At 35.9% G+C, this 23,330-nt stretch overlaps 2 protein-coding genes across 4 annotated transcripts; one reads left to right on the forward strand and one right to left on the reverse strand.

The window, feature by feature from the left end:
- Positions 1-641: 641 nt before the first annotated feature.
- On the reverse strand, positions 642-19,478 carry tpcn1 (two pore segment channel 1). 3 transcript variants are annotated; one of them, XM_051110639.1, is made up of 27 exons: positions 19,106-19,478; positions 18,953-19,035; positions 14,064-14,143; positions 13,767-13,943; positions 12,161-12,274; positions 11,889-12,019; positions 11,101-11,224; positions 10,947-11,005; positions 10,515-10,614; positions 9,550-9,666; positions 9,326-9,450; positions 9,189-9,237; positions 9,004-9,067; positions 8,804-8,848; positions 8,262-8,318; positions 8,028-8,081; positions 7,829-7,901; positions 7,631-7,738; positions 6,792-6,863; positions 6,623-6,712; positions 6,314-6,429; positions 6,179-6,225; positions 5,830-5,898; positions 4,340-4,436; positions 4,117-4,253; positions 3,928-4,008; positions 642-2,124 (listed from the first exon to the last, which is right to left on the reverse strand). In XM_051110639.1, exons 2-27 carry the CDS (start codon positions 19,029-19,031, stop codon positions 2,023-2,025), a joined length of 2,367 nt encoding a protein of 788 aa, XP_050966596.1. In that variant the 5' UTR covers positions 19,032-19,035; positions 19,106-19,478; the 3' UTR covers positions 642-2,022. The 3 variants fall into 3 exon arrangements, with proteins under 3 accessions (XP_050966596.1, XP_050966595.1, XP_050966594.1); XM_051110638.1 differs by having other exon boundaries at positions 14,064-14,194; XM_051110637.1 differs by lacking the exons at positions 18,953-19,035; positions 19,106-19,478 and adding an exon at positions 14,312-15,989 and having other exon boundaries at positions 14,064-14,194.
- A 291-nt stretch (positions 19,479-19,769) lies between these two features.
- Positions 19,770-23,140, forward strand: iqcd (IQ motif containing D). Its single transcript, XM_051108764.1, has 5 exons — positions 19,770-19,819; positions 20,631-21,287; positions 21,416-21,649; positions 21,743-21,814; positions 22,329-23,140. The coding sequence occupies exons 1-5, from the start codon at positions 19,790-19,792 to the stop codon at positions 22,608-22,610; spliced, it is 1,275 nt and encodes a 424-aa protein (XP_050964721.1). The 5' UTR covers positions 19,770-19,789; the 3' UTR covers positions 22,611-23,140.
- The last annotated feature ends 190 nt before the right edge of the window (positions 23,141-23,330 follow it).

A 23,330-nucleotide genomic window follows, 5' to 3' on the forward strand; every position in this document is an offset into this window, starting at 1 on the left:
ACTGAACCAGGAATTCTAGAGCAAGAAGTCAAATATAAGGCTATTATCTTAATTAATACTGCTTGTACATATCTTTACCACCTATTAACGTTAGTTTGTCAAAATATTGTGCCCTTTCCTGCTTACTAAGTCCTTTTCTATATGATTTAGCAGCTTCCACAGGATTTTCTGTGGTTTAGACAGCATAAATTAGCAGAACAACATATTCAATAGCACATTAACCGCACAGTCAATGCTGTTGTTTACATCCAAATATCTCCAATATGCTGCACATCCCGGTAACTGACCAAGTACAAACCCTCTATATGTGACACTATGCATGATCGAATATTTAAAGAATTCGTTTGTCTAACTTGAACCCATTATGAATTCTGTGTGGAGAAAAATTTGTCAAAATTCCTAAAAGTTGATTGGATATTTTGGCAAACAACTGTAAATGTGACTGCACTTTTTGTCCAAATAAAAACTGGACCGGTACGATGAAAGTAAAGAAGTTAGATGACATTTTAAAAAGACAAAATATTGTTTCAGGCTGACTGAAATCGAACTTGACAGTGGGGTAACAGCTACAACAACAACATAATACATATAAAAAGACACCTACGACAACTATTAACAAACAAGATCCAAAAGAATTTTCGTTAAAATGTATCATTTACTAGACCTGTTATTATACATTTACAAAGGAATAAGAACAGAGAACTGAGACACAGGTAAACCCTACAGTATTAGAGGAGCTGGTGTGGTTTCATGTCACATATGCATCATGTTCCCTTGTGTTTGGAGCATGGAGGCTGTACATCCTACAGTGCAATTAAACAAGCAACTGGAATGAAATCACTGACCCCCATGAACACATCCATGATTTCCTCCAGGGTAGATACTGCAGACATGGGAGTAAACAATATATGAGGATTTGCATGCATTCACCCTGTTAAAAAGCATCAAGAAAATGACTTATAAATTATAAAATAGTGCAGAGAACAGGAGAGATGTTGAACTCAATGTAAATAGATAAATAACAGTTTCGCTGTACAGTGAGTAAAGTCATAATAAGCAAGGCTAAATGGTATCCCTTTCTCACCTAAAGTTTTCAGTTTGGAGACAAATCTGCATGGATCATACAAAGCTGAATGGATCAGACTGCCTGTGCAATCAAACTTGTGATTCTGACTAGATTTTATCTGAACTGGTCTGTCAAAATACTCTAACCTTTAAAATTCATTAAAACAATACTGACTCCAAACAAAGGAAATAAGGACTTTCCATACGTGACAAGACAAAAGTTTAAATGAACTGAAAGGCCCAGGGCTGGTTTTCTTATACTTGTCAGTCTAAAATTAACATGTGCCTGGGAAACCAGCCCATATCGAGTAAATTGGTGGATGTATTAAAACAGATTTTTAAATACTTGACCTTCAACTGCATCTGACATACGTTTACTCTGCATGTATATATTGATATATATAACGAAAAAATAAGCCTCTCTATAGGTCCAAAGGTTCCAGCAAAAAGCAGCTTTAGTTTAAAAACAGCATTAGTTTATTACTATAATCTTTTATCTCTTGGTTAAGCAATACCTCAGACTGTGGAGAAAGAGACACAAGTCACTTAGTGCTAAAAATCCTCACATTCAGTTCTGATTCATCTCCCACAGAAACATTCAAATCGCCGTTCTCCGTTTGTCATATCCACGAGAGAGTCTGAATCATTCAAGGTCACCCACCACAAGGCAAATGTCATGAGGTGCATTTCATGGAAGAAGAAGAAGGTTCCCGGACCTAGTGCATGTCACATGATTGGTCTGCAAGCTTCCCTGATTGGCCACGGAACCTTAAGGTTTTTTGGGGAATAAGGCTTTAAGTGAGATCTGTGGGTCTCCATGTGGATGGAGGGAGAATGTAGTGGTCATGGGGAACACCTGTGCTTTCCATCGCTGGGAGGAAGACAGTTCTAAGGTCCCTCGGAGGTACGAGTGAGTATGTTAGTTAACGCTGATGCAGTATTCGGAGTGTGTGAGTTTTAGTTAATGCTGTTTGTGGCACTGGCTTCAGGGCTGTCCAGTTCACTGCGGAATGTCTCATCAGGCTGGAGGTTTGTTCTGGAATATTCCTCGTACCATTCCTGCAGACAGAAAGAAACAATCTCTTTACACAAACATACCACTGCCTATCTGGAAAATTTTCTATTAAAAAGGGGAGAATTTGGAGCCAAATATATCACACTATAACTCTGCAAAACAGAACATGATATCACTGAAATAACTTTAGGTAGCATTTATTTTTCTTTTGCTAAACTTTCCAAGTTTCCACATGGGGCACGGCCTTATATAAACAGCTGTGTGATATATTACCATGTCAGACCATTTCATAATTTAATTTTCTAATCCAGTAAGGGAACTCTGTGTGAGTAATTCCTTTAAAATTTGTGTCAATAAAAGGTTAAAATGAATTTCAAATAACATAACATAACAATAACATAACATCACTTTTTATGAAAACAATGCTATTTTTGTTGTTAATTCAGAAGTACGTTCTTTACCATCACAAAAATATTTATTATATTCATATCCAATGTTATTTTAGCACTATTGAGATACTAGCATTGTTTTTATTAATATTTTAAATCAGTTTTTATTTTATATTTTGTCTAAAAATATTTTTAGCAACATTGTTGTTAAAGTATTACTATTAGAGTATTGAACATGCAGTTTTTGTCTCGTATTGAAAAATATTTTTAAATATCATTAAAAATTCTGAAAAAAAAAAAAGTTAACCGGTTACACGGTACCTTGTACATTTATAAATCATAATCTTCACATCCAAAACGAATCATATCCACATTATTTCGTGCAATTTTATTATTAATATGCTATTACAGTTTTTATTAATATTTTGAATGTGCTTTTATTTTTTAGTTTCAATTTTCATTTTAATTTTAGTTTCATTTTTAGTCATTTAGTAATGTGTTACTGTCATTTTTTTTTTTTTTGAAGATTACTATTTAGGTGTATGTTAGATTTTTATTTTTATTTCAGGTTTAGTCTTAGTTTTTAAGCAAAATTTTTTTTTGAGAAATTCTAGTTATTCTTCAAATTCAGCTTATTTCAGTTAGTTGCCAAGACATTTTATTTAATTTCAGCTTTTTTTCCCCCGTCAATAAAAGGTTAAACTTAATTTCAAATAATCTGGTCACATCACTTTTTATGAAAACAAAGCTATTTTTGCTAATTCAGAAGTGTGTTTTTTTCCATCACAAAAACATTGAGTATCTTCCTATCCAGTGTTATTTTTGTACCATTGAGATACTATTATTGTTTTTATTAATATTTTAAATAAGTTTTTATTTTATATTTTCATTTTTATTTTTTGTTTTTCATTTTGTCGTTTGCTTTTGTCATTTCAGTAGTTTCAGTTTTTTTCAATATATATACACGTCTATATATTTTTTATTTTTTATTTTTATTTTTAGTTATTTTAGTACATCACATCAAACTAAATTAAAATGAGATATATTACCTTGGCAGCTATTTATTTTAAGTAATTTAAGTTTTTATTTTAGTTTCAGTTTTAGTTAATAACCCTATCCACCTTATTTTTCAACACGGAGGTAAGCCGTTTTCTGTGAATGTGCAAGACTTTCGGTTCATTCGCCGCTGAAGGGAAATAACGAGAAGAAGAACAAAGTGCAGTTAACAGTAAAACTGTTTGCACTACAAACCAGTGGGTTCATAATTAAGATAACACACTGAAATAAAATGGTATACAAACACCAGTTTGCAATATCAAGCAGCAAAACAGGCTGTTCTGTACAGCTAAATAGCTGGAAGCAGATGAGACCAGGAAGCCAGACCCATAAAATTTACAAATGGCCGTGCCCACTCTTACAAGAAAAATAAGGTGGACAATAACCCTGTTTCTTTCCTACCTGAATCTCTTCCTCGTACATCTTCATGCTGAGGTCACTCTTGGTACGTGACCTTCGACCCAGAAATACCAATGAGGAATGCTGTGAGCAAAGAAAAAAACGATCCATTACAGTTCAAACAATCTAAAGAAGAAACAAAAATTAGATGCTATGAACGCAAACTGTGTGTGCATGTGTACATGTGCTCACCCCGCTCCGCTCCAGAGCCACACACATGTCCTGCAGTGAGCTTAGGTTGGTGACGCCCAGTGCATGTTTATACAAGTCCAGAGTCTGTAGAGCTTCAGTCTGGGACACCTCTGTCTCAAAGACAATCCCCTTTTCATCTATAACATACACATTCTCAGTATTAGACATCTCAGTCATACTCATTTTATTAAACATGTTGAACAGGACTCTAAACATTTAGAACCTTCTGGGTCGTCCAGCGGTTCTCTGTTCTTCCTACTGTAGTTCATCCTGAAGACAAATGCGTCTAGTATGAAGGCCACGATTATTGTCATGACAACCTGCATCACACAATCAGAGAGGCATTTACACTTAAAATCAAACAGGGCTGTGAGAAAATATCAAGTTCACTAAATATGACTTATAACACGTAAATGGGTATCTGACCACAGCAGTGTTCTATAGTTTGTCTAAAACAATTTTTAACAACATTATGTTAAAAGGATAGTTCACCCAAAAATGAAAATTGTCATTAATTACTCCTCCTCATGTCATTCCAAACCTGTAAGACCACACAAATTAAGATATTTTGATGAAATCCGAGAGCTTTCTGACCCTGCATAGACAGCAATGCAACTACCAAGTTCAAGGCCCAGAAAAGTAGTAAGGACATCGATAAAATAGTCCATGTGACATCAGTGGTTTAACCTTAATTTTATGAAGCTATAAGAATACTGTGCTTAAAGAAAACAAAAATAATGTCTTTAGTCAACAATTTCACATGTGTGTGGTGCAGCTGACGACGAATGAAGGTCAGGTTAGAAACGACATGAGGTTGAGTAATTAATGCCAATTTTCATTTTTGGGTGAACTAACCCTTTAAAGTAGGGCTGCACAATAAATCGCATGCGATTGTCAGGCGCGTTTAGTCAGTAAAGCCGGTACTTTGATTAGTATTAAACTTAATCACTGACAAGCTACGCAAAAATCGCGCTCATAAACGAATGCGAAACGAATTCATCTGCGATTATGAGCGTGATTTTGTGTAGCTTGTCAGTGTTTCACGGCTCTGTGTATTAATTGCCGCTCCAGCTGAAAGCACGTGATGGAGATTTACTACTAATCAAAGTACCGGCTTTACTGACTAAACGCGCCTGACAATCGCATGCAATTCATCGTGCAGCCCTACTTTTAAGTATTACTTTTAGAGAATTAAACATGCAGTTTTTGTCTCCTATTGAAAAATATTTTAAAATATGATTAAAAATGATAAAAAAAAGAAATGTTGATCGTTGGTTACACTGTACCTTGTACATATCATCATAAATCATAATCTTCACATCAAAAACAAACCATATCCACATTATTTCCTGCAGTGTTTTTTCTAGTTTTATTAATATACTATTACAGTTTTTTTTATTCATATTTTGAATTTGCTTTTATTTCTTTTCAATTTTCATTTTAACTTTTAGTTTTTTTTTTTTTTTTTTTTTTTTTTGCGAAAATTACTATTCAGGTTTATTTGACATTTTTATTTAGTTTTTAAGCATTTTTGGTCATTCTAGTTATTCTTCAACTTGAGCTTATTTTATGTAGTTGCCAAGACTATAATTTTTTGTTTAGTTTGTGTTTTTTTATTTCAGCTTTTATTTTTTTCAAATAACAACAAAAAAAAAAAAAACATTTGAATAGATTTAGATTTAACATACACAACCAACATACACAATCACTTACCATGGTGACAATGTAAAAGGTCATGAAATAAAGGCGACTCCAGTGAGTAGTTTGTGATGTCACACCTTCCTGTGAAAACATGTATCAAAGACATCAATAACTCAGATGCTCCTTTATTGACTGGTTCACACAGTAGGATCCATAGGTTTCTCCTACAAACACACACAGAGACTTCAGCATCTCTTTAAAAACACAGACTAATATTTATTTCCAGTAAACAGCAGGGGGCACCACAGACCCCCACATACCAAAAAAAAAAAAATAATAATAATAATACATTTTACTAAGGAAACTTCTGATATTATGATCTGTTGAGTTAATGTACATGTGTTTTTGTATTTACACTCACCATAGTGATGTACCAGTTGTTCACCACTGTTAGCTCAAAAAGAGTGACTGAAACATGGCAGAGAAAAAAGCTGCAAAAGTTATATACAGTACTGACAGGAGAAGAGTGTGTCTGAGAGTGTGTGTGTGCACGTACCAAAGCTGCTTAGAATGTTATTGAAGTTATTGAGATAGTAATATCCCTCCTCTAGCACTGTTCGGTTGCCAATGGTCACATTTATCTGGCGATACGAGTCAGCAACAGTGCTAGTGCTTTGAGAGACAGACAACAAACCATTACGCACACCAAAAGTCATTATGCACTGAGAACCATTTAAGGTTATATACGGTTCACAAAGTACTTTCATGAACACTCAGTGTTAGACAGTGTTAAATTTATAAAGTTCAGTCTGTTTTGATTTTCACAAAACAACAAAATACATTTATAGCGATTAAAGGAACTTACTTGCAGCAGTTCGGATAAACAACATCAGCAAAAAACTCCATTCCAACGATGGCAAAAGAATAATAGAAGATAATCAGCGTCAGACCTAGACTACAGAGACAGAGAGAGGGTTGTGAGAGAAGGGCCTTCATATGTGAGTAATGAGCTGAAATGGATTGTTATTCTGTACCTGGCCATACGTGGGAACAGTTCAAACATTGTGTCCAAAACGTTCCGATAACGCTGTTTAATTTTAAACAACCTTGACAAGAAATAGGGGAAAAAATTATGTTTAATGTTTTACACAAAGTTAATAAGTCATACAGCTTTAAATAACCGCAGACGTCAACTATAGTAATGTAAAACTGTCTGAGACTGCTGGTAAAAAGCTTCTAATTTGCGTTTTTCTAAACTGATTGATTTTTAATGTAATGTACAAATTACAAGTGATATATATACACTACCGGTCAAAAGTTTTCGAACAGTAAGATTTTTTTTTTTTTAAATCTCTTGTGCTCACCAAGCCTGCATTTATTTGATCCAAACTACAACAAAAGTAGTAATACTATGAAATATTTTTTACTATTTAAAATAACTGCTTTCTATTTGAATATATTTTAAAATGTAATTTATTCCTGTGATCAAGGCTAAATTTTCAGTATCATTACTGCAGTCTTCAGTGTCACATGATCCATCAGAAATTATTCTAATATGCTGATTTGCCTTTCAAGAAAATATAATATAATAATAGTAAATTATTATTATCAATATTGTATGGTATAGTGTATACATTATACACTATACCATTCAAAAGCTTGGAGTCAGTATAACTTTTTTTTTATTTTTTGTGGCAATAGCAAACAGTTATTTTCAAATAGTAAAAACATTTCAAAAATGTTACTGTTTTTGCTGTAGTTTGGGTCAAATAAATGCAAGTTTGGTGCAACTTCTTTAAAAACATTAAAAATCTTACTGTTCAAAAACTTTTGACTGGTATCAAAACACACACATACACATAGGTATAAATACCGGAGGAGCTGAAAAGGTCTCAACACCACAATGAAGTAGAACGGCTCCATGTCGAAAGCCAGAGCAATCAATCCCAGAAAGGCAAAGACTGTTACTGAGAAATCAAAGCTGGAAACAAAAACACAAACCCAGAGGTGATGCAGTGTGTTTGTGTGTGTGTGTGTATTTGTTTGTATGAATGCATGTGTGTGTACCTACAGGTTCCACCCTGAGCTGAAATATGTCAAAGGACCAAGGCCTGTGATCTTCAACAAGACCTCAATTCCGTAAACTTCATTCCACAGACACATCAGCAGGAGAGGAGTAAACATAAAGTGTTAAAAATGCTTCAAATTTAAATGTTAATTAAGCCATTTACATTTTTCTGATGATTTCATTTTAAATAATTTAAACCTACTTGTGAGAAAAATAATGTAACTCCATGGGACAACATGAGTCCACGAGACACCAACTGTGAGAAGAGAAGAGCTCGCTGAGAGCCAAATTCAATTGGGTTCACACAGAGAAAACAGCTATTTCACTGTTTCCTGTGTTTACAAGCATTTCTGAATGGTGAATTCAAAGAATTATCTGGAACTGCAACACAGCTGCAGCACATGCCCTGCTGTTCCACTACTCAAGCAGATCTTACCATGTAACATGTTTGTCTCCACTAGGATCCAGATGCCATTAATTGCTACTACCAGATCTGTAACAGGTCAATCGTGGAAAAATAGTTAGAATTATTAGAAATATTGGAATAAATATGCAATACACTTCAGTAAAAAAAAGTTCTGGGTCAAGAAGATTTTTTAAAGTAACTGATATTTTTATTCAGCATTAATTTGATCAGTAAAAATTAAACACTATTAAAAATGCACTTAATCTGAAGAGATTAATGATTAATTAATTATAATGATTTCTGAAAAATCATGTGACACTGAAGACTGGAGTAATGATGCCGAAAATAAGGAATAAATTACATTTTTAAATATATTCAAATAGAAAACAGTTATTTGCTGTTATGTTAACAGTTAACAGAATAATGTTTCACAATAATGTTTTAACAGTATATAATAATATAAGAGTACTGAAAGAGTATCAGAGAAAACCTTTCCTATTAATTATTTTATTGATCAGGTATTGCATGTTAATATCTAAAGGGTTAACAAGGTACTTAAGAATTTAACTTACACATTGCATATTGGAAAGCTTTGGATTTCACAAGTAAATTGATTCCTGTTAAAAAAGAATAATGATTACAAAGGAAGTATTATGGAAGAAAATATCTGATTCCAACTCATCTTGAATGCATCTAGTCATTGTGAGCAGATCAATAAACTGTAAAATCCTGTATCTAATGCATATTGAATCAATATGTCAAATATAAAGACCTTTGAAGATGAGGAATGCAGTACGAGGAAGATCATCAAACCAGTGCTCCCCACTCCGTCGAGCCTGCAAAACACACACACACACACACACACACACACACACACCACACACCAGATGTTCCGGCTCAATAGGGTTTAACATACACCCAGGGAGTACAATCACATGACAGTGTATGAAATCTGACCTTCCATTTGAGCCCGATCACTTCATAAAACTTATAAAAGTCCTGGAGACTAAAACACAAGCACAAATACACCTTAAGAACTCATCAGCTGTTAAAATAATGAAAGAATGCGAGCACATCCGCGTGTGTGCGTGTACCTCAGCATGGTTGCACCTGAATGGTTGAGAGCTTTGAATGTGAGGAAACGATCTCGTGCAGTCATTCGTGGACGATAGAATCGCATCAGTCCATCGAACTGTTTTAAACACACTCCATCTGGCCTCTAAATAAATGTAGATTTATCACACTCACATTCATCAATAAAACAACAAGGCTTCAGTCCTAAAAAATCAGGAGATAGGAAAGAGTCTGTAAAGCTCACCTGCCGACTAACCAGCAGCTTGAAGGCGTGCTCTATGGCAGACCGCTTGTGTAGAAGAAGAGATTTGAATTTCATCTTCTCGACTCCATTAAAGGTGTCAAAAACTACCGCCAGGAGCTGTAAAGCAAAAATTAAAGGATTAGTTCACTTCTGAATTAAAATTGGTAATTTACTCACCCCCATGTCATCCAAGATGAACATGTCTTTCTTTCTTCAGTTTAGTTGTAAAGACATTCCAGGATGTTTCTCCATATAGTGGACTTTAATGGGGATCAGCTGGCTGAAGATCCAAATTGCAGTTTCGATGCGGCTTCAAAGGGCTCTACATGATCCCAGCTGAGGAATAAGGGTCTTATCTAGCGAAACAATTGGTTATTTTCTAAAAAAAAATACAAATTCATATACTTTTTAAATCACAAATGCTCATCTTGCACTAGCTCTGTAATGCGTGTCTACGACTTCACGCATTACGTAAAAGGTAGGGTTCAAAAACTCATCGTTGTTTTACCCTTTTTTGTAAAGGGTGTTTGACTTTCTTTGCATGTTCGCTTTGTAAATACTGGCTTGGTACTTCCACCTATGTCATGCGTGACCTTTCCAACATGACTACATAATGTGTGAAGTTGAGCTAGTGCAAGACAAGCATTTATGGTTAAAAAAGTATAGATTATTATACATATATTTTTTTTTTTTTTCAGAAAATGACTGATTGTTTCGCTAGATACAAATTACTGTATCTACCTTATTTTTCACATGGTATCGTGTAGAGCCCTTTGCACTGTAACTACAATTTGAAACTTCAACCCCACTGATCCCCACTGAAGTCCACTACGTTAAGAAAAGTCCTGGCATGTTTTCCTCAAAAACCTTTATTCCTTTATAAAGGATAATGCTTACAGAATGAAACTATAATGCATTACAAATCCTGTAAAACAAAAACAGATTTATTGTTGTTCAATACTGACCAGATTCATGATGAAGTAGAGCTCGATGGACAGATACACAATGAAGAAAATGCATGACCAACGATTCCTTGAATACGCTGGCATCATCACATCTGGAAAACTGGAAGAAGAAAGACATTTGTAGATCTACTGAAGACTCTGAGGTTACTTAATTATTAATCATTTAGCAGACACTTTCTTATTCAAAGTGACTTTTACTACATTTTTAACAGGGACAGTCTGACTATAGTGACCTGGGGTTAAGTTCTTTGCTTAAGGGCATAATGATAACAGAGGATCAGAGAAATCCTCCAGTTCCTCCTCAAGGAGTTTGAACTGATAACATCTGAATTACTACTGCTGTTACAGGAAGGCATGAAACAACCCCACTGAGGCTCAGAGTCACGTAATCGTAAGTAGGATGTGTGCACCACAGTGAGGGTACATACTTACTTTGCAGTGGTCAGAAGGACAAACAGACTCACAATGCTGTTTTCGAGTGTGCTGAAATACTGTAGAGACAAAGAAAAGAATCTATGAGTTTGTGTGTGTGTTTGTTTGTGCGAGAAAGAGAACACAAAGGTGAGTGTGTGATTGATGTACTAACAGGGTCGGCTGTGTTGGCTGAGAACAAACAGAATCCTAGGATGGCAAAGATGACCATGAAGAAAAGCAGCAGCAGAAGAATATCAATGAAGGGAGGAAGAGACTGAAATATCTGCCTCAGGTTTCTGAGGGAGGACAGAACAGAGAGTGTCAGAACATCACATTGTACCCACTCAAGGACAAGGACCATTTTCCCATTGTTGTATGAGCTTTGAGTGTTCAGTTTTGCATAAAATCACTGCAACACAAGGCCTCGAGTGGCTTGTTGCATGTATGAGATCTGAAAATTGAAAAAAGTCGGCATGCCTCAATACAGAAGTTTAATAACAGACTATCACACAGGTGATGTTTTGAGCATGCAGACTCTTTTTTAGAATGTGCAAGATGTCAAATGAAAACACCAGTATTTAAAGTTGTTATTTTTGTTCTCATTGTACACAAAAAATATTCTTGTAGCTTCTTAAAATTAAGGTTGAACCTCTGATGTCACATAGAATATTTCAATGATGTCCTTACTACCTTTCTGGGCCTTAAATGTGGTACTTGCATTGCTGTCTATGCAGGGTCAAAAAGCTCTCAGATTTCATCAAAAAAAAATCTTCCATTTGTGTTTTCAGATGATGAACGAAGGTCTTACGGGTTTTGAACGACATGAGGGTGAGTAATTAAAAACAGAATTTTCATTTTTCCGTGAACTATTACTTTAGGTAATTTAATTATCACATTTTTATTTAATAATAATTACAAAACTATTGCAATATTTTATTCTGAATTTTGAAGTTAGCATGCCTGCGAACAGCTCCACAGTAACGGCAGTCCACCAAAAAGATTGGCCGCAGGGCTCTTGTTACACGCAGGTGAGATGTCTGCCGGACTAAGACCACAATTGCCTCGATGAATTGAATAAACAGGACACATGTCTGAAACGTACAAAAAACAGAGAGGAGAACAGGATTCTCGAGCTGAACTTTTGTGAATATGACATATCTAGATACAAAGACAAAAAATAAATCGACAATTCTAAGCAAACACAGGTAGTCAATTACAAAAAAAGTACTTACCTTTACCATGGTCCTCTTATGTCGTATAAAAGTGTGAAAGCCAAGCCATCTGAGCTTCATACATAACTCAAAAGCCACCATTACCAATGCCAGTAACTCCAGCGTCGCATGAACCTGACAGAAACAAAAATACACACCTTTAAGTGTCTGTATGAAGTACATATTGTTTAAATAATCATAAGCCACAAGCATACAAATAAAAACACATTTACAAATGCAAATACACTCAAACTTACATTACCATTCAAAAGTTTTGGGGTCGGTAAGGTTTCTTTTTTTTAATTTTTTTAAAAGATTTTTTTTAGGGGTCGGCCGATTATCTGTGCTGATATTAAGCATTGTTATGGTTGTATGATTTGTAGATAAAATAATTTACAAGCATTTAAAGAAAGTTCTTGTCATTCTTAATTGTGACATTTTTACACCAGTTATCGGACTACTTGACCTGTAATAACCGGTATCAGCATCGGCCTTGAAAAACACATATTGGTTGACCTCTATTTCTTATACCAACCAAGGCTGCATTTGTTTGATCAAAAATACAGCAGTATTGTGATATTTTGTTACAATTTAAAATAACTGTTTTCTATTTAAATATAATTTCAAATGTAATTCATTTCTGTGACATAAAAGCTGATTTTTTTAAGCAACCATTACGTCAGTCTTCAGCATCACATGATTTTTTAAAAATCATTCTATTATGCTGATCAAGTGCTGAAGTATTAGGGCCAGTTTTACTAAACAGGGCAAATTAGTGCAAGAGCGCAATTCTAAAACACAGATGGGAGAGGAAATTTCTGTGGGTGATTTACTAACAATGCGCGAATGAAAGAACACAGACGCAACATCTCATTTACATTTCGACCAACGCAATATATCAAGCGCAGCACAAATTAGCGTAGTCGCAAATACAGAATAAAGAAATAAAGAAGCCACAGTATGTTGAAAAGAACCAGAGGCCAAAAAATGAAGGTTTGCCAGAAGATAGGTTCTGATAGACCTGGTATTGCTTGACTCCTAATTGAGGGTTCCAAGTCATCTTTTATTTCCAAAAGCAAATTAAAAATAACATGGCTTAGCATAATGCGTTCTTCTGGCATTCCAAATAAATTAATGCGTGGAAAAAATCGTCTACCTTCTACCATGTGCTCTCTTTTCTCTGCGGTGCATTAAAATAATGGTGCAAATGCCAGTAATTTGACGAGCACAAACATTTGAATACTCTCCTCCCATAAATTTTGCATCTGAAAGGGAAACTCTTACTAATGCATATTCAATAAGGTCACTCAATGACTGTGTTCACGCCTTTCCAGTGCTAATTCTTCATTGCGTGTCTTTAGTAAAACCCGACAGTACAATTTTAACGCCAAAAGGCAGTTTGCAGTACCACAAGCTGTTAGTAAAACGGGCCCATTATGTTTTTGTAAAAATTAGATTTTTAAAGGATTCTTTGACGAACAGAAAAGCATTTTTTATAAACAGACTTTTTGTAAAAATGTAAAAGTTCAGCATTCTTGCTGAACAAAAGAAATAATCTACTTCAAAAACAAAAAAACATTACAGACCCCAATGGTAGTGTATGCACAGTGAAGTAGAAGTCACGTACATAGACATCCAAGCGGAGAAAGGGGACGGCAGGGGCCTCTGAGAGAGACAGAAGCATGAGTAACACCGCAGTCAGCAGCTCCATCACATAGAAAAGGTGATTGTGAGCAAACAGGTAGGCACTGAGCGCATGGGCATTTCGCGGATGAGTGAAAAACTTGTCGTTATTCTCTCCCTCCTGAAGACAAACACAAACAAATAGGCAAGGGAGAATTATTATTAGCCCCAAGTGTGTGTTTGTGATCATCCACATCTATTTTTACTGCTTCATTGAGCGTATGGAGATTCAAAAGTTGACCTGCAGGTATATTGCTGCTTCCTGGTAGTTCATTTCCCAGCTCTGCCGCAAAGAATTCTGGGCCCTGGGGTCTGGTGCTCCTGGGGTCGGAATGACAACATTATTCACAACATCATAATTTCCTGCCCCATCTGTGTAGAAAAGGAAAGAAACTATTAAATGAGTTCACAACATAAATGAAGCATTTACTTTTAAATACAGCAGTTTTTGAGCCTGGTGATTTTATATGGCACATTTAAATAACATACCAACAGATGCAAATTGTTGGCAGAATGAGGATGTTTGCACTGGCCTATCATGTGTCAGTGCAGTCATGTTGTCAAATGTACTACTGACTTCCATGGCAGCCCCTGTGATCGGCCCCACGTCCCAGTAAGTCAGACAGAGAGCATGTCACTGGTCAAGCAGTTTTTAGCACTGGAAGGGTAAATTATCAACAATGCACTCGCACATGCAAGTTTCATTGTGCCAGCTGCAGCTGCAGCTGCCGAGGCCAGCGGTCTGAAAGCAGAACAGAATCCTGTGGTGCTGCTCACAATTCCTCAAAAGAGTCAAATTGGGACAAACGCTCCTTTAAATGTCCACATCTCTCTCTGCACCTTCACACACAATCATTTCATTTTAACATTCATTGTAAAAGACAAAAAACATTCGGTAATAATGTGATTCAGAAAATCAAAAACTCAAATACAAAAAGTCAAATACTGAAAAATATTAGTAATAATAAAATGTGAATCAATTTAAATGCACTCCAGACTAACTCAAAGTTGGTTCCCAAAACACTGCACTCGATATTCCAAATATTTCATCGCTGAATTCCAAATAGTTCCATAAAGATCCCACTCTGGATTTTCCTCAGTATCTTTCTTTCTCTCTTTTTCAGAGACAGGAAACACAGAAGTTGGTTCAGAGATCAAAGTGTGTCTGAGCAGTCGAATAGATTGTCCAGTGGATCTTCTCAAGCGTCAGTTCAAAGCACAATGTCAACTTTCTGTACATCCTCAGAGCTGCTTTCTCCAACACCAGTCCTCTTTCGAGAGCATCCCAGTCAGTTTGGTTTCAGTCTCTTGGTCAAAGCCTCCCTTCTTCCACATCATCTTCTGTGTTATATTGTATCCATTTTAGTACCTTTCTAACTTAAAGCTGAAAAACGCAGCTGACCTTTGAGATGGACGGCACTGCTGAACAAACCTACCATGTCGAAAGCTTCATTTGGGAACTAAAAAGTTTCATTTCATTTTTTCCGATCTTATCACTGCTTTTTCTAAGCAATAAATACGACTCCCTTTTAAACAATCTGTCAGGCCACAGTCTGGTAATGTAATGGCGCACCAATTAAATCACAAACAGCTAAGAGCTTTTAGTTTGTCCAAAAGCAAGCTGATTGAATGAGTTACTTCAGTGCCGTTCACTGACTCACAGCTGTCTGTAAACAGCTCTCAGTGAGTACGCACATGACAACAACAGCGTTGGTTTTGCTCTGTCTAATCAATAGGTTCCTGGCAGAGACGCAGATGCACAGACAGCACTGATACCAGGTTTCATTTCAGGTCCAGTTCCACTTAGCGCAGATCCAGATTTTCTTCAAACGCAACCGAACTGATGATCAGAGATGGGTCCAGGTTGTTTATAAAAGCACAGCTTTTAAAATGTCCAAACAAACTTCACCATGGCAACAAAAAACTTTGAGACAGCAGCTTGAGGCAGAATGAGGAAGCAACAGCATCTGATATTCACATCAGCTTCTTTCCTCTAAAATTAAGAGACAGCTGTCCTGGAACCAAAAAGACAGACCGTGTTCCTACATTATTTTGAAGAAGAATTTTCTGCTACGGTTTACACTCAGGTTCTCCAAATATTCAAACGTCCAGCTCTCATCACAACCAAAGAGTTTTGACGCAAGGCCATAAACTGTGTGCGTGCAGGATGGGAGTGGATGAGGCCACAAACAGCGTTGTATCTGTCATAAGGCTGACACAGCATTTTAACTCTGTCAGTGTGTGTTCGTGTGGTACAAAGGCTGGTATGCTACTGTATTGGACACATGAACACATGACCACTGCGGTTGGGAAACTTCACTCTTAAAGTGACAGTGCTACACAGTGTCCTCCCCCAAAAACTGACCTGGCAGAAATAGTATATTGGTTGTTGAATCATTTGATGGTTTCAGCAACATACAATACCACAAAATAGCACTAGGGTGCAGCATTTCCTCAGTGATTTTTAAACCTCTAACACCAATTCTCTCAAATGAACTCCAATCTATAAATGACACAGCATTTAGACTTGTGTCATTAAATTTACACCGCAAAAGTGACAGTGAAGCACTTCTAAATTGGCATTTACACAGACAGTTATGCTGCTCAGAGGTGGCAGAAATGCATTTACACAAACATAACAGCTGTATAATTTAATACTAGGGGCTGAGATGGTTCAAAGCAGGCATAATTTAGTCATTTTTATGCAGCTTTGCATCTTTACACTGAATTTTGAGCAGGCACAGAGAAGCTTTAACTTAGACTGCACTACCAGTCAAAAGTTTTTGAACAGTAAGACTTTTAATGTTTTTTCAAGACTCTTCTGCTTACCAAGCCTGCATTTATTTGATTCAAAGTACAGAAAAAAAACAGTAACAATTTTGAAAGATTTTTACTATTTTAAATAACTGTTTTCTATTTGAATATATTTTAAGATGTAATTTATTCCTGTGATCAAAGCTACATTTTTAGCATCATTACTCCAGTCTTATAATGTTTTTGCTGTACTTTGGATCAAATAAATGCAAGCTTGGTGACCAGAAGAGACTTCTTTACTTTCTTTCTTTAAAACTTTTGACTGGTAGTGTATATAAAGAGTCCTTTTACTAAAAAGAGAAGCCTATAATTGCACTATAAACTGTATCAAACAGTGAATCTGTTTTTCAGAAGAAAAAAAAATGCCTTGCATAACAGTTGTTATATTTTCAAAAACTGGCTTGAGTTGTATGGCCTATATGCCAACTTGATTTTCCACTGTTTTCGTTTGTAATTTGATTATTAAATCCTAATTAATATCTGTACATCTGATGTAATTAGATCATTTCCACGTCAAAACCGGATTGTCAACAATGTATGAAAAATCATTATGACTGAAAAATGACAAAGAAAATGTCAACCATACATTCAACAGTTTTTCAGCATAAAATAAGTTAACTTTTACAACGGGCAGTGGGTGCAATTATCGTTTTCAATCAAAAGTAATCAAATGAACAAAGATATTTTGCTTGATGACATCATGACTGAATCTAGCACACTCAATAACATGACCCGCCACTGATGACAGCCGCAGTGAACACAGCTGAGCATTACAAACTTCAAACTCCTGCATTAACATCACTGTTCATTATAACACACACTAATGAAATTAAACTCACTCTCAACAAATCCTCTGTATTAGATACATTTTCACATTTTTCTCCATTTTCAACATTAGCCTCATAAAGTAGTGTGGGGAAAAACAGCCCTGCTCTACTAAAAACATCAATTCTGCCTATGCAGAAGGCCGACAAATCATCTTCCAGCACATTAGCAATGTCAACAATTCAGTCAACAATGATGAAAAGGCTTGACAGCAGAGCCCTCTAGAGTAAATGCCTGGAACACACTCCTTTAAAAGGCCATCTTTCCCTCCCACTGTCACATGATGGTTGTCTGTGGTCACAATTAAGGAGAACAAGGGATAAAGATCAGGTTTCATGTAGACCACAGGCTGTAGTATCTACCGATCAACATTCCTGTAAGACTATCACTATTTAATTAACTGATACCCAACAGCAGGGGTTTTCAAACAAAGGTCTGCCCTAGGACTGCAAGGGGGTGTAGGAAGTTTGTGGAGAATTCAGAGAATTTTATAAAATATATTTTATGGCTGTTAAATGTTTTTTTTAAAGAATTCTCTTCTGCTCACCAAGCCTTTTTTTACTATGTAAAATAACTGCTTTCTATTAAATATATTTTAAAATGTTTTTTTAAACAGAAATGAATGCTTTTATTTACCAAGGCTGCTTTAAATTGACCAAAAGTGATGAAAAAGACATTTATAATGTTACAAAAGATTTTTATTTCAGAAAATTGCTGTTCTTCTGAACTTTCTTTTCATCAAAGAAACCTGAAAAAAATTCTACTCTGTGTTCAACATAATAATAATAATAATAATAATAATAATAATAGTTTTTTGAGCAGCAAATCAGAATATTAGAATGATTTCTGAAGGATCATGTGACTGGAGTAATGATGCTAACAAATTCAGCTTTGAAATCACAGGAATAAATTACATTTTAAAATATATTCAAGTATTCAAATGCTGTATATATATATATATATATACTTTTGACTGGTAGTGTATATAAATTTTGATGTTATTATTTTTTCATTCTGCTTTCTAAAGACTGAATTTTGATTCTAAAGCTGATTTTGTTCTATTGATTTTAACAGAGGAAATAAACAATAATCTTTAGTTTAAATATGTCTACAACAATTCTAAGCTTTTGTGAAAAGGTTTAAGTGAATTATTTAACCTTTGAAACAACACGTTGTCTTTATAAAGTCATGCTTTATACTTAAAATATGCAGATACGATCATTATATTTGGGGTCCTTCATATTAAAAAGTTTTTAAACCCTACAGACTGACAGCTCAGACTGGGTAGAGAGCAGTCACTGACAGAACTTGTGAAGGGGGCAGTACACAGAATGGATGACAGATCCGTGGATGCCTTAAATGCCTTCAAGATGTGCACTGGCCTGCATGCATTCCTGCTCTACCAGCAGTAAAGCTCAGGTTACTGCAGGTGACCTAACATCATTACACCAGAAGCGTAAATATGGTGTTATGAAAACACAATACACTTACTCTCATCTTCCTCCAGCAGCCCGCTGCTCGTATCGTCCCAGGTCAGAATCAGCGGCACGTCGTCGTCCCCGTCCGCCATCCCGCTGAACCACAGACACGATGAGAGGACCGCAGTTTTAGGGGACACAGAGTCTGTATATTTAATAAACTGACCTTTCGCTGCTGCAGAGAAACTTCAACACTGGACGCGAGACACAACACGAGTTACAGAAATCGCTTTACTGTCCCCGGACACCAAACGGAGCGAGTTTATGCTAAAATATGTGTTTTAAATCAACTTTAACTGTGTAAGTTAAACGAATCATAGTTATAACAATAACAGAGCCTGTCTGTTTACGTCATTAATTTCGCCTGTTATTAAAATAACAACGCAAGCGCAAAGTATATTGCGGATTCCCAACTAATAAAACAGCATTTAACTTTCGAAGGCAGAAAAATACGATTTAATCGAGTTTCTAACATTATAAATAAAAGAACCGCCGCCGTCAAGCAGGAGGGTTTGACGTTACGTCGTTTTACGACAGTGTTGTTTTTGGCCGCAGAGATAGAACAGCTGAAGTGTCACAATAAAAGCCAGGGTGTGTAAAAATGCATCTCATGCCAAACATATTAATACATTAATTTATAATATGAGGTTTATAAACTACATGGAAGGAAAATCAAGCAATTTAGATTCGCAAATGCGATTTCTTATTTTGTTTGTTGCTAGAATAGGAAGTCACTGGGATCAGAATGTCATGCCAACGGTTGTCACAGCAACTTGTATACATAACATCAGAGTTTGTGGTTGACTGTAAGTGCATACTGATTCCTACAAACAAGAATAATAACACGGTAATGTACAACTTGTCTAGGGAGAGCAAAATGGTGATTATTATCCGTTACTGGTAATGAGTTATTTAGTGCAAAGTGTTTCTTTGTCAGCGATGTATAGGAATATAGCCTAAATGGGAATGGTCGATTTGATAAAATCGAGAAATATTTTTTAAAAACTAGTTTAAAACACATGGATAACCTCTGTAATCACATTGGTGTCATACATGTTTGTATACATTTTATATATATGAATATATTTATAATAAATGCTGTCAAACGATTAATTGCAGTTAATCTCATCCAAAATAAAAGTTTTGTTTACATAATATATATGTGTACTGTGCATATTTATTATGTATATATTTAGAAAATGTTTACATGTATTTACATGTATATATTTTAGGGCTGTCAAATGATTAATCACAATTAATCGTTTGACAGCACTAATATATTTGTATTCATATAACGAATATTTTATATATAAATATATTTAATATATAAACATATTTTTTTCTAAAATATATGTCCATGCATGTGTGTATTTATATGTGCATAATAAATATACACAGTACACATATATTATGTAAACAAAAACTTTTATTAATCATGATTAATCATGTTTATTGTTTGACAGCACTTATTTAAATATCACAATTAATTTGAATTCAGAGCTGTTTTTATTATTAGAACATTTGTGTAGTTGGATATTTTTTGTATGTATTGCAACATATGAGTCTTATCCCAAGGACTTAGTCTCCTCCTTTCTGTTTATAAATATGTCTTTCAAAGGCATTTTCATCTCCTTTTTTTTATATTTTACTCATTTATTTGATGTCTTAATGGTTTTCTCTCTTAATCAAAGAAACCTCTAACGATGGACTTAAAATCAGATGCTCCTGAAGACAGACTTTCAGATACAGCCACCCTTCTACACAAAACGACAGCAGACTACTTAAAAACCATTAACCCCTCCAGGAAGACGCTATCATCTCTGGAAGCAAAGCTCATTTTTGGGATGCTAGATGAGTGCATTCATCAAATGGAGATAGTCTCTCTTCTACACACTTTACTGAACTCTTCAGAAGCACTTTCCCAGAGTCTTGAAGAGGAGGTGGTCAAGGCCCTGAAAGAGTACCAGAGGCTTGGGGAAAAGTACCAAGCTATGGTGCTTGATAGGAGTCTTGATCAAAGTGAACTAAAGGAACAATTAGCCAAATCAACAGAAGCAGTTGACTCATTTCGTAACATTATGCGGCTACTTAGGGTAACTCCAACCACAAGGGAGGTGCTAGAAAGCATAGAACCCAACACAGGGGGAAAGACTGAGTCACAGAAACTGAAAGACGGCCTATGTGAGTTAATAGAGATTGTTTTGGAGAGGCTTCTCACTGGAGATGCAGAGGAGAGAGAATGCAGAGAGGTGATGCTGAAAGTCAGTCTACGTCTCTCTACCAACCAGGAGCTGATAGACTCACTGGAAAAAGACGTTGACATGGCAATAAAAGACAAGGATACAGAGGTCAGAAGCATGATGAGGAACAAAAGGAAATGTTGTATTAGTTGATGACAGATGAATGAGTTCTCCAAACTACTTGGTCTCATTCTCTCTTTTTTCCCCACTTTGCTTTCATTCTTGCTCCTATTCAGATCTCCATGTTGACTAATATAGTGAACCAGCTGAGGAGTTCAGCGCATCAGAAGGAAAAAGGTTTGGAGGACTTCATCATCCGAACTCATCAGGACGCTGAGAAACAGAGCCAGTCAGACACGAAAACCTCAGAGGGGAAGAGAGCTCGTTTACAACAGGAGGCCAGTCAACTGAGAGCTCAGCACAATAATGTGACTGCAGCGGACAGAGAGAAAGAACTGGCACGACGAAAGGTGTATTTATGCACATTCAAGTATCATTCAGTTATATATAGCGAGCATGAGTACAGTTATGTTATTGTAGATGTTGCTGATTTTGTTTTGCAGATAAAGTACAAAGAGGAAACAGAGATTGAGACCTGGATTCAGAAATATGATACTGAAATGGGAGAGCAACAGGTAGAAGTTAATCTAACATTTACAGATGTTGATGCAGTTTCATTTGCAGATACAGTTCAAACATTTGGGGTTAGCAGGATTTTTAAAGATATTTTTCTTGAACAAGAAAATGCAAGAACTCAGCTTTATTTTTTATTCAAAAAACAGCCTGAAATTAAATTTCTACAGGTGGGCGAAATGAAACACCACTTTATGCTGATTGGTCAGTCGAAGATCAAACCGTGCCATCATCAGTTCTTCCTCAGTTTTGTGTGGGTTGATCTTTGGCTGACCAATCAGCATAAAGCTTTTCATTCCCGCCCATTTGTAGAAATTGAATATTCAAGCTGTTTATTCATTTTTCTGCCCCTGAATTAGAAACAAAAAAATCATTCTTGTTGAAAAATGAAAAAAGCCATTTTCTAATTTTTCTTCTTTCAATATTAAATCAAAAAACGACTGAATGAATGATACACTGATTCTTTTGAATAGTAGTGTTTGATTTTTGATTTTGTATGTGTATATGTGTGTCTAGACAGAGCTGGAGGAAACGACACGCATGTATGAAGTAGATATGGAAGAGGGGAGACAACTAGAGGAACATTTTGCAGTTCTGGACCTGGAGTACTCCCAGATTATGGAGGAGCGACAGGAGGCTCAGGAGCAGAGGGAACAACAGGAAAGAGAAAGAGAGATACAGAGCCAAGCTGCCACTATTATTCAGGCCCACTGGAGAGGCTTTTGTGTACGCAAGGCCGTGAAGGTCAATGCAAAGCCCAAGAAAGGAAAGAAAGGAAAGGGGAAAAAAGGCAAATGAAAGAAAGCAAGACATGAAAGCACAGTGCAAGATCACCATTATTTATTGTGTTATTAGATAAATAAAATGAAAAAAGCCCAATGTTACTGTGCGCCTCATAAAGCCTTCAAGTGTTCATCATCCTCTTTCGTTTAAGTTAACAATACACAATTTTGGACCAGATATTTGCCTTGATTTGTCAGTCTAAGGGAGTCAACGCTAGCTGCCGAAAGTCAGAAGTCGTCTGCATATTTTGGGCAGTCAGGGTTGACAGGTTTCACAAAACATTGCATAGTGTATGATGGGCGCAGATTCCATCCAGGAGGATATCATACATTTGATATTTTTAAATGATTTTCAAACATTTGTTTTTTTATCTGTTGTGTTTGATGCCTTGTTTTTAAAATTTGTTCAGATTTTAAAAGTTGTAGTGTATTCCAGCTGAAAATGCTGCCTACGCCATATACCCTGTTGAAAAAAAACAGCATATGTTGGATAGGTATGTTTTGAAGCATGGGAGCTGGTTTAAGCTGGTTATAAGCTGGTCCTGAACAGGTTATGACCTGGTCCTGAGCAGAAGCTAACCAGGGGTGCATTTCCTGTACAACATCGTAACTTGCTGATTTACCACCATGGTGTGATGCATCGTTGTGGAAACGAACTAGCTAGTTTCCTGAACATGGTCGCATCTCCATTGTTTGAACCACATTAGTTCAACAATATAGGGCCAATATTAATGAC

The sequence above is a fragment of the Labeo rohita genome, chromosome 5 (assembly GCF_022985175.1).
Source record: "Labeo rohita strain BAU-BD-2019 chromosome 5, IGBB_LRoh.1.0, whole genome shotgun sequence".
Lineage (NCBI taxonomy): Eukaryota > Metazoa > Chordata > Actinopteri > Cypriniformes > Cyprinidae > Labeo > Labeo rohita.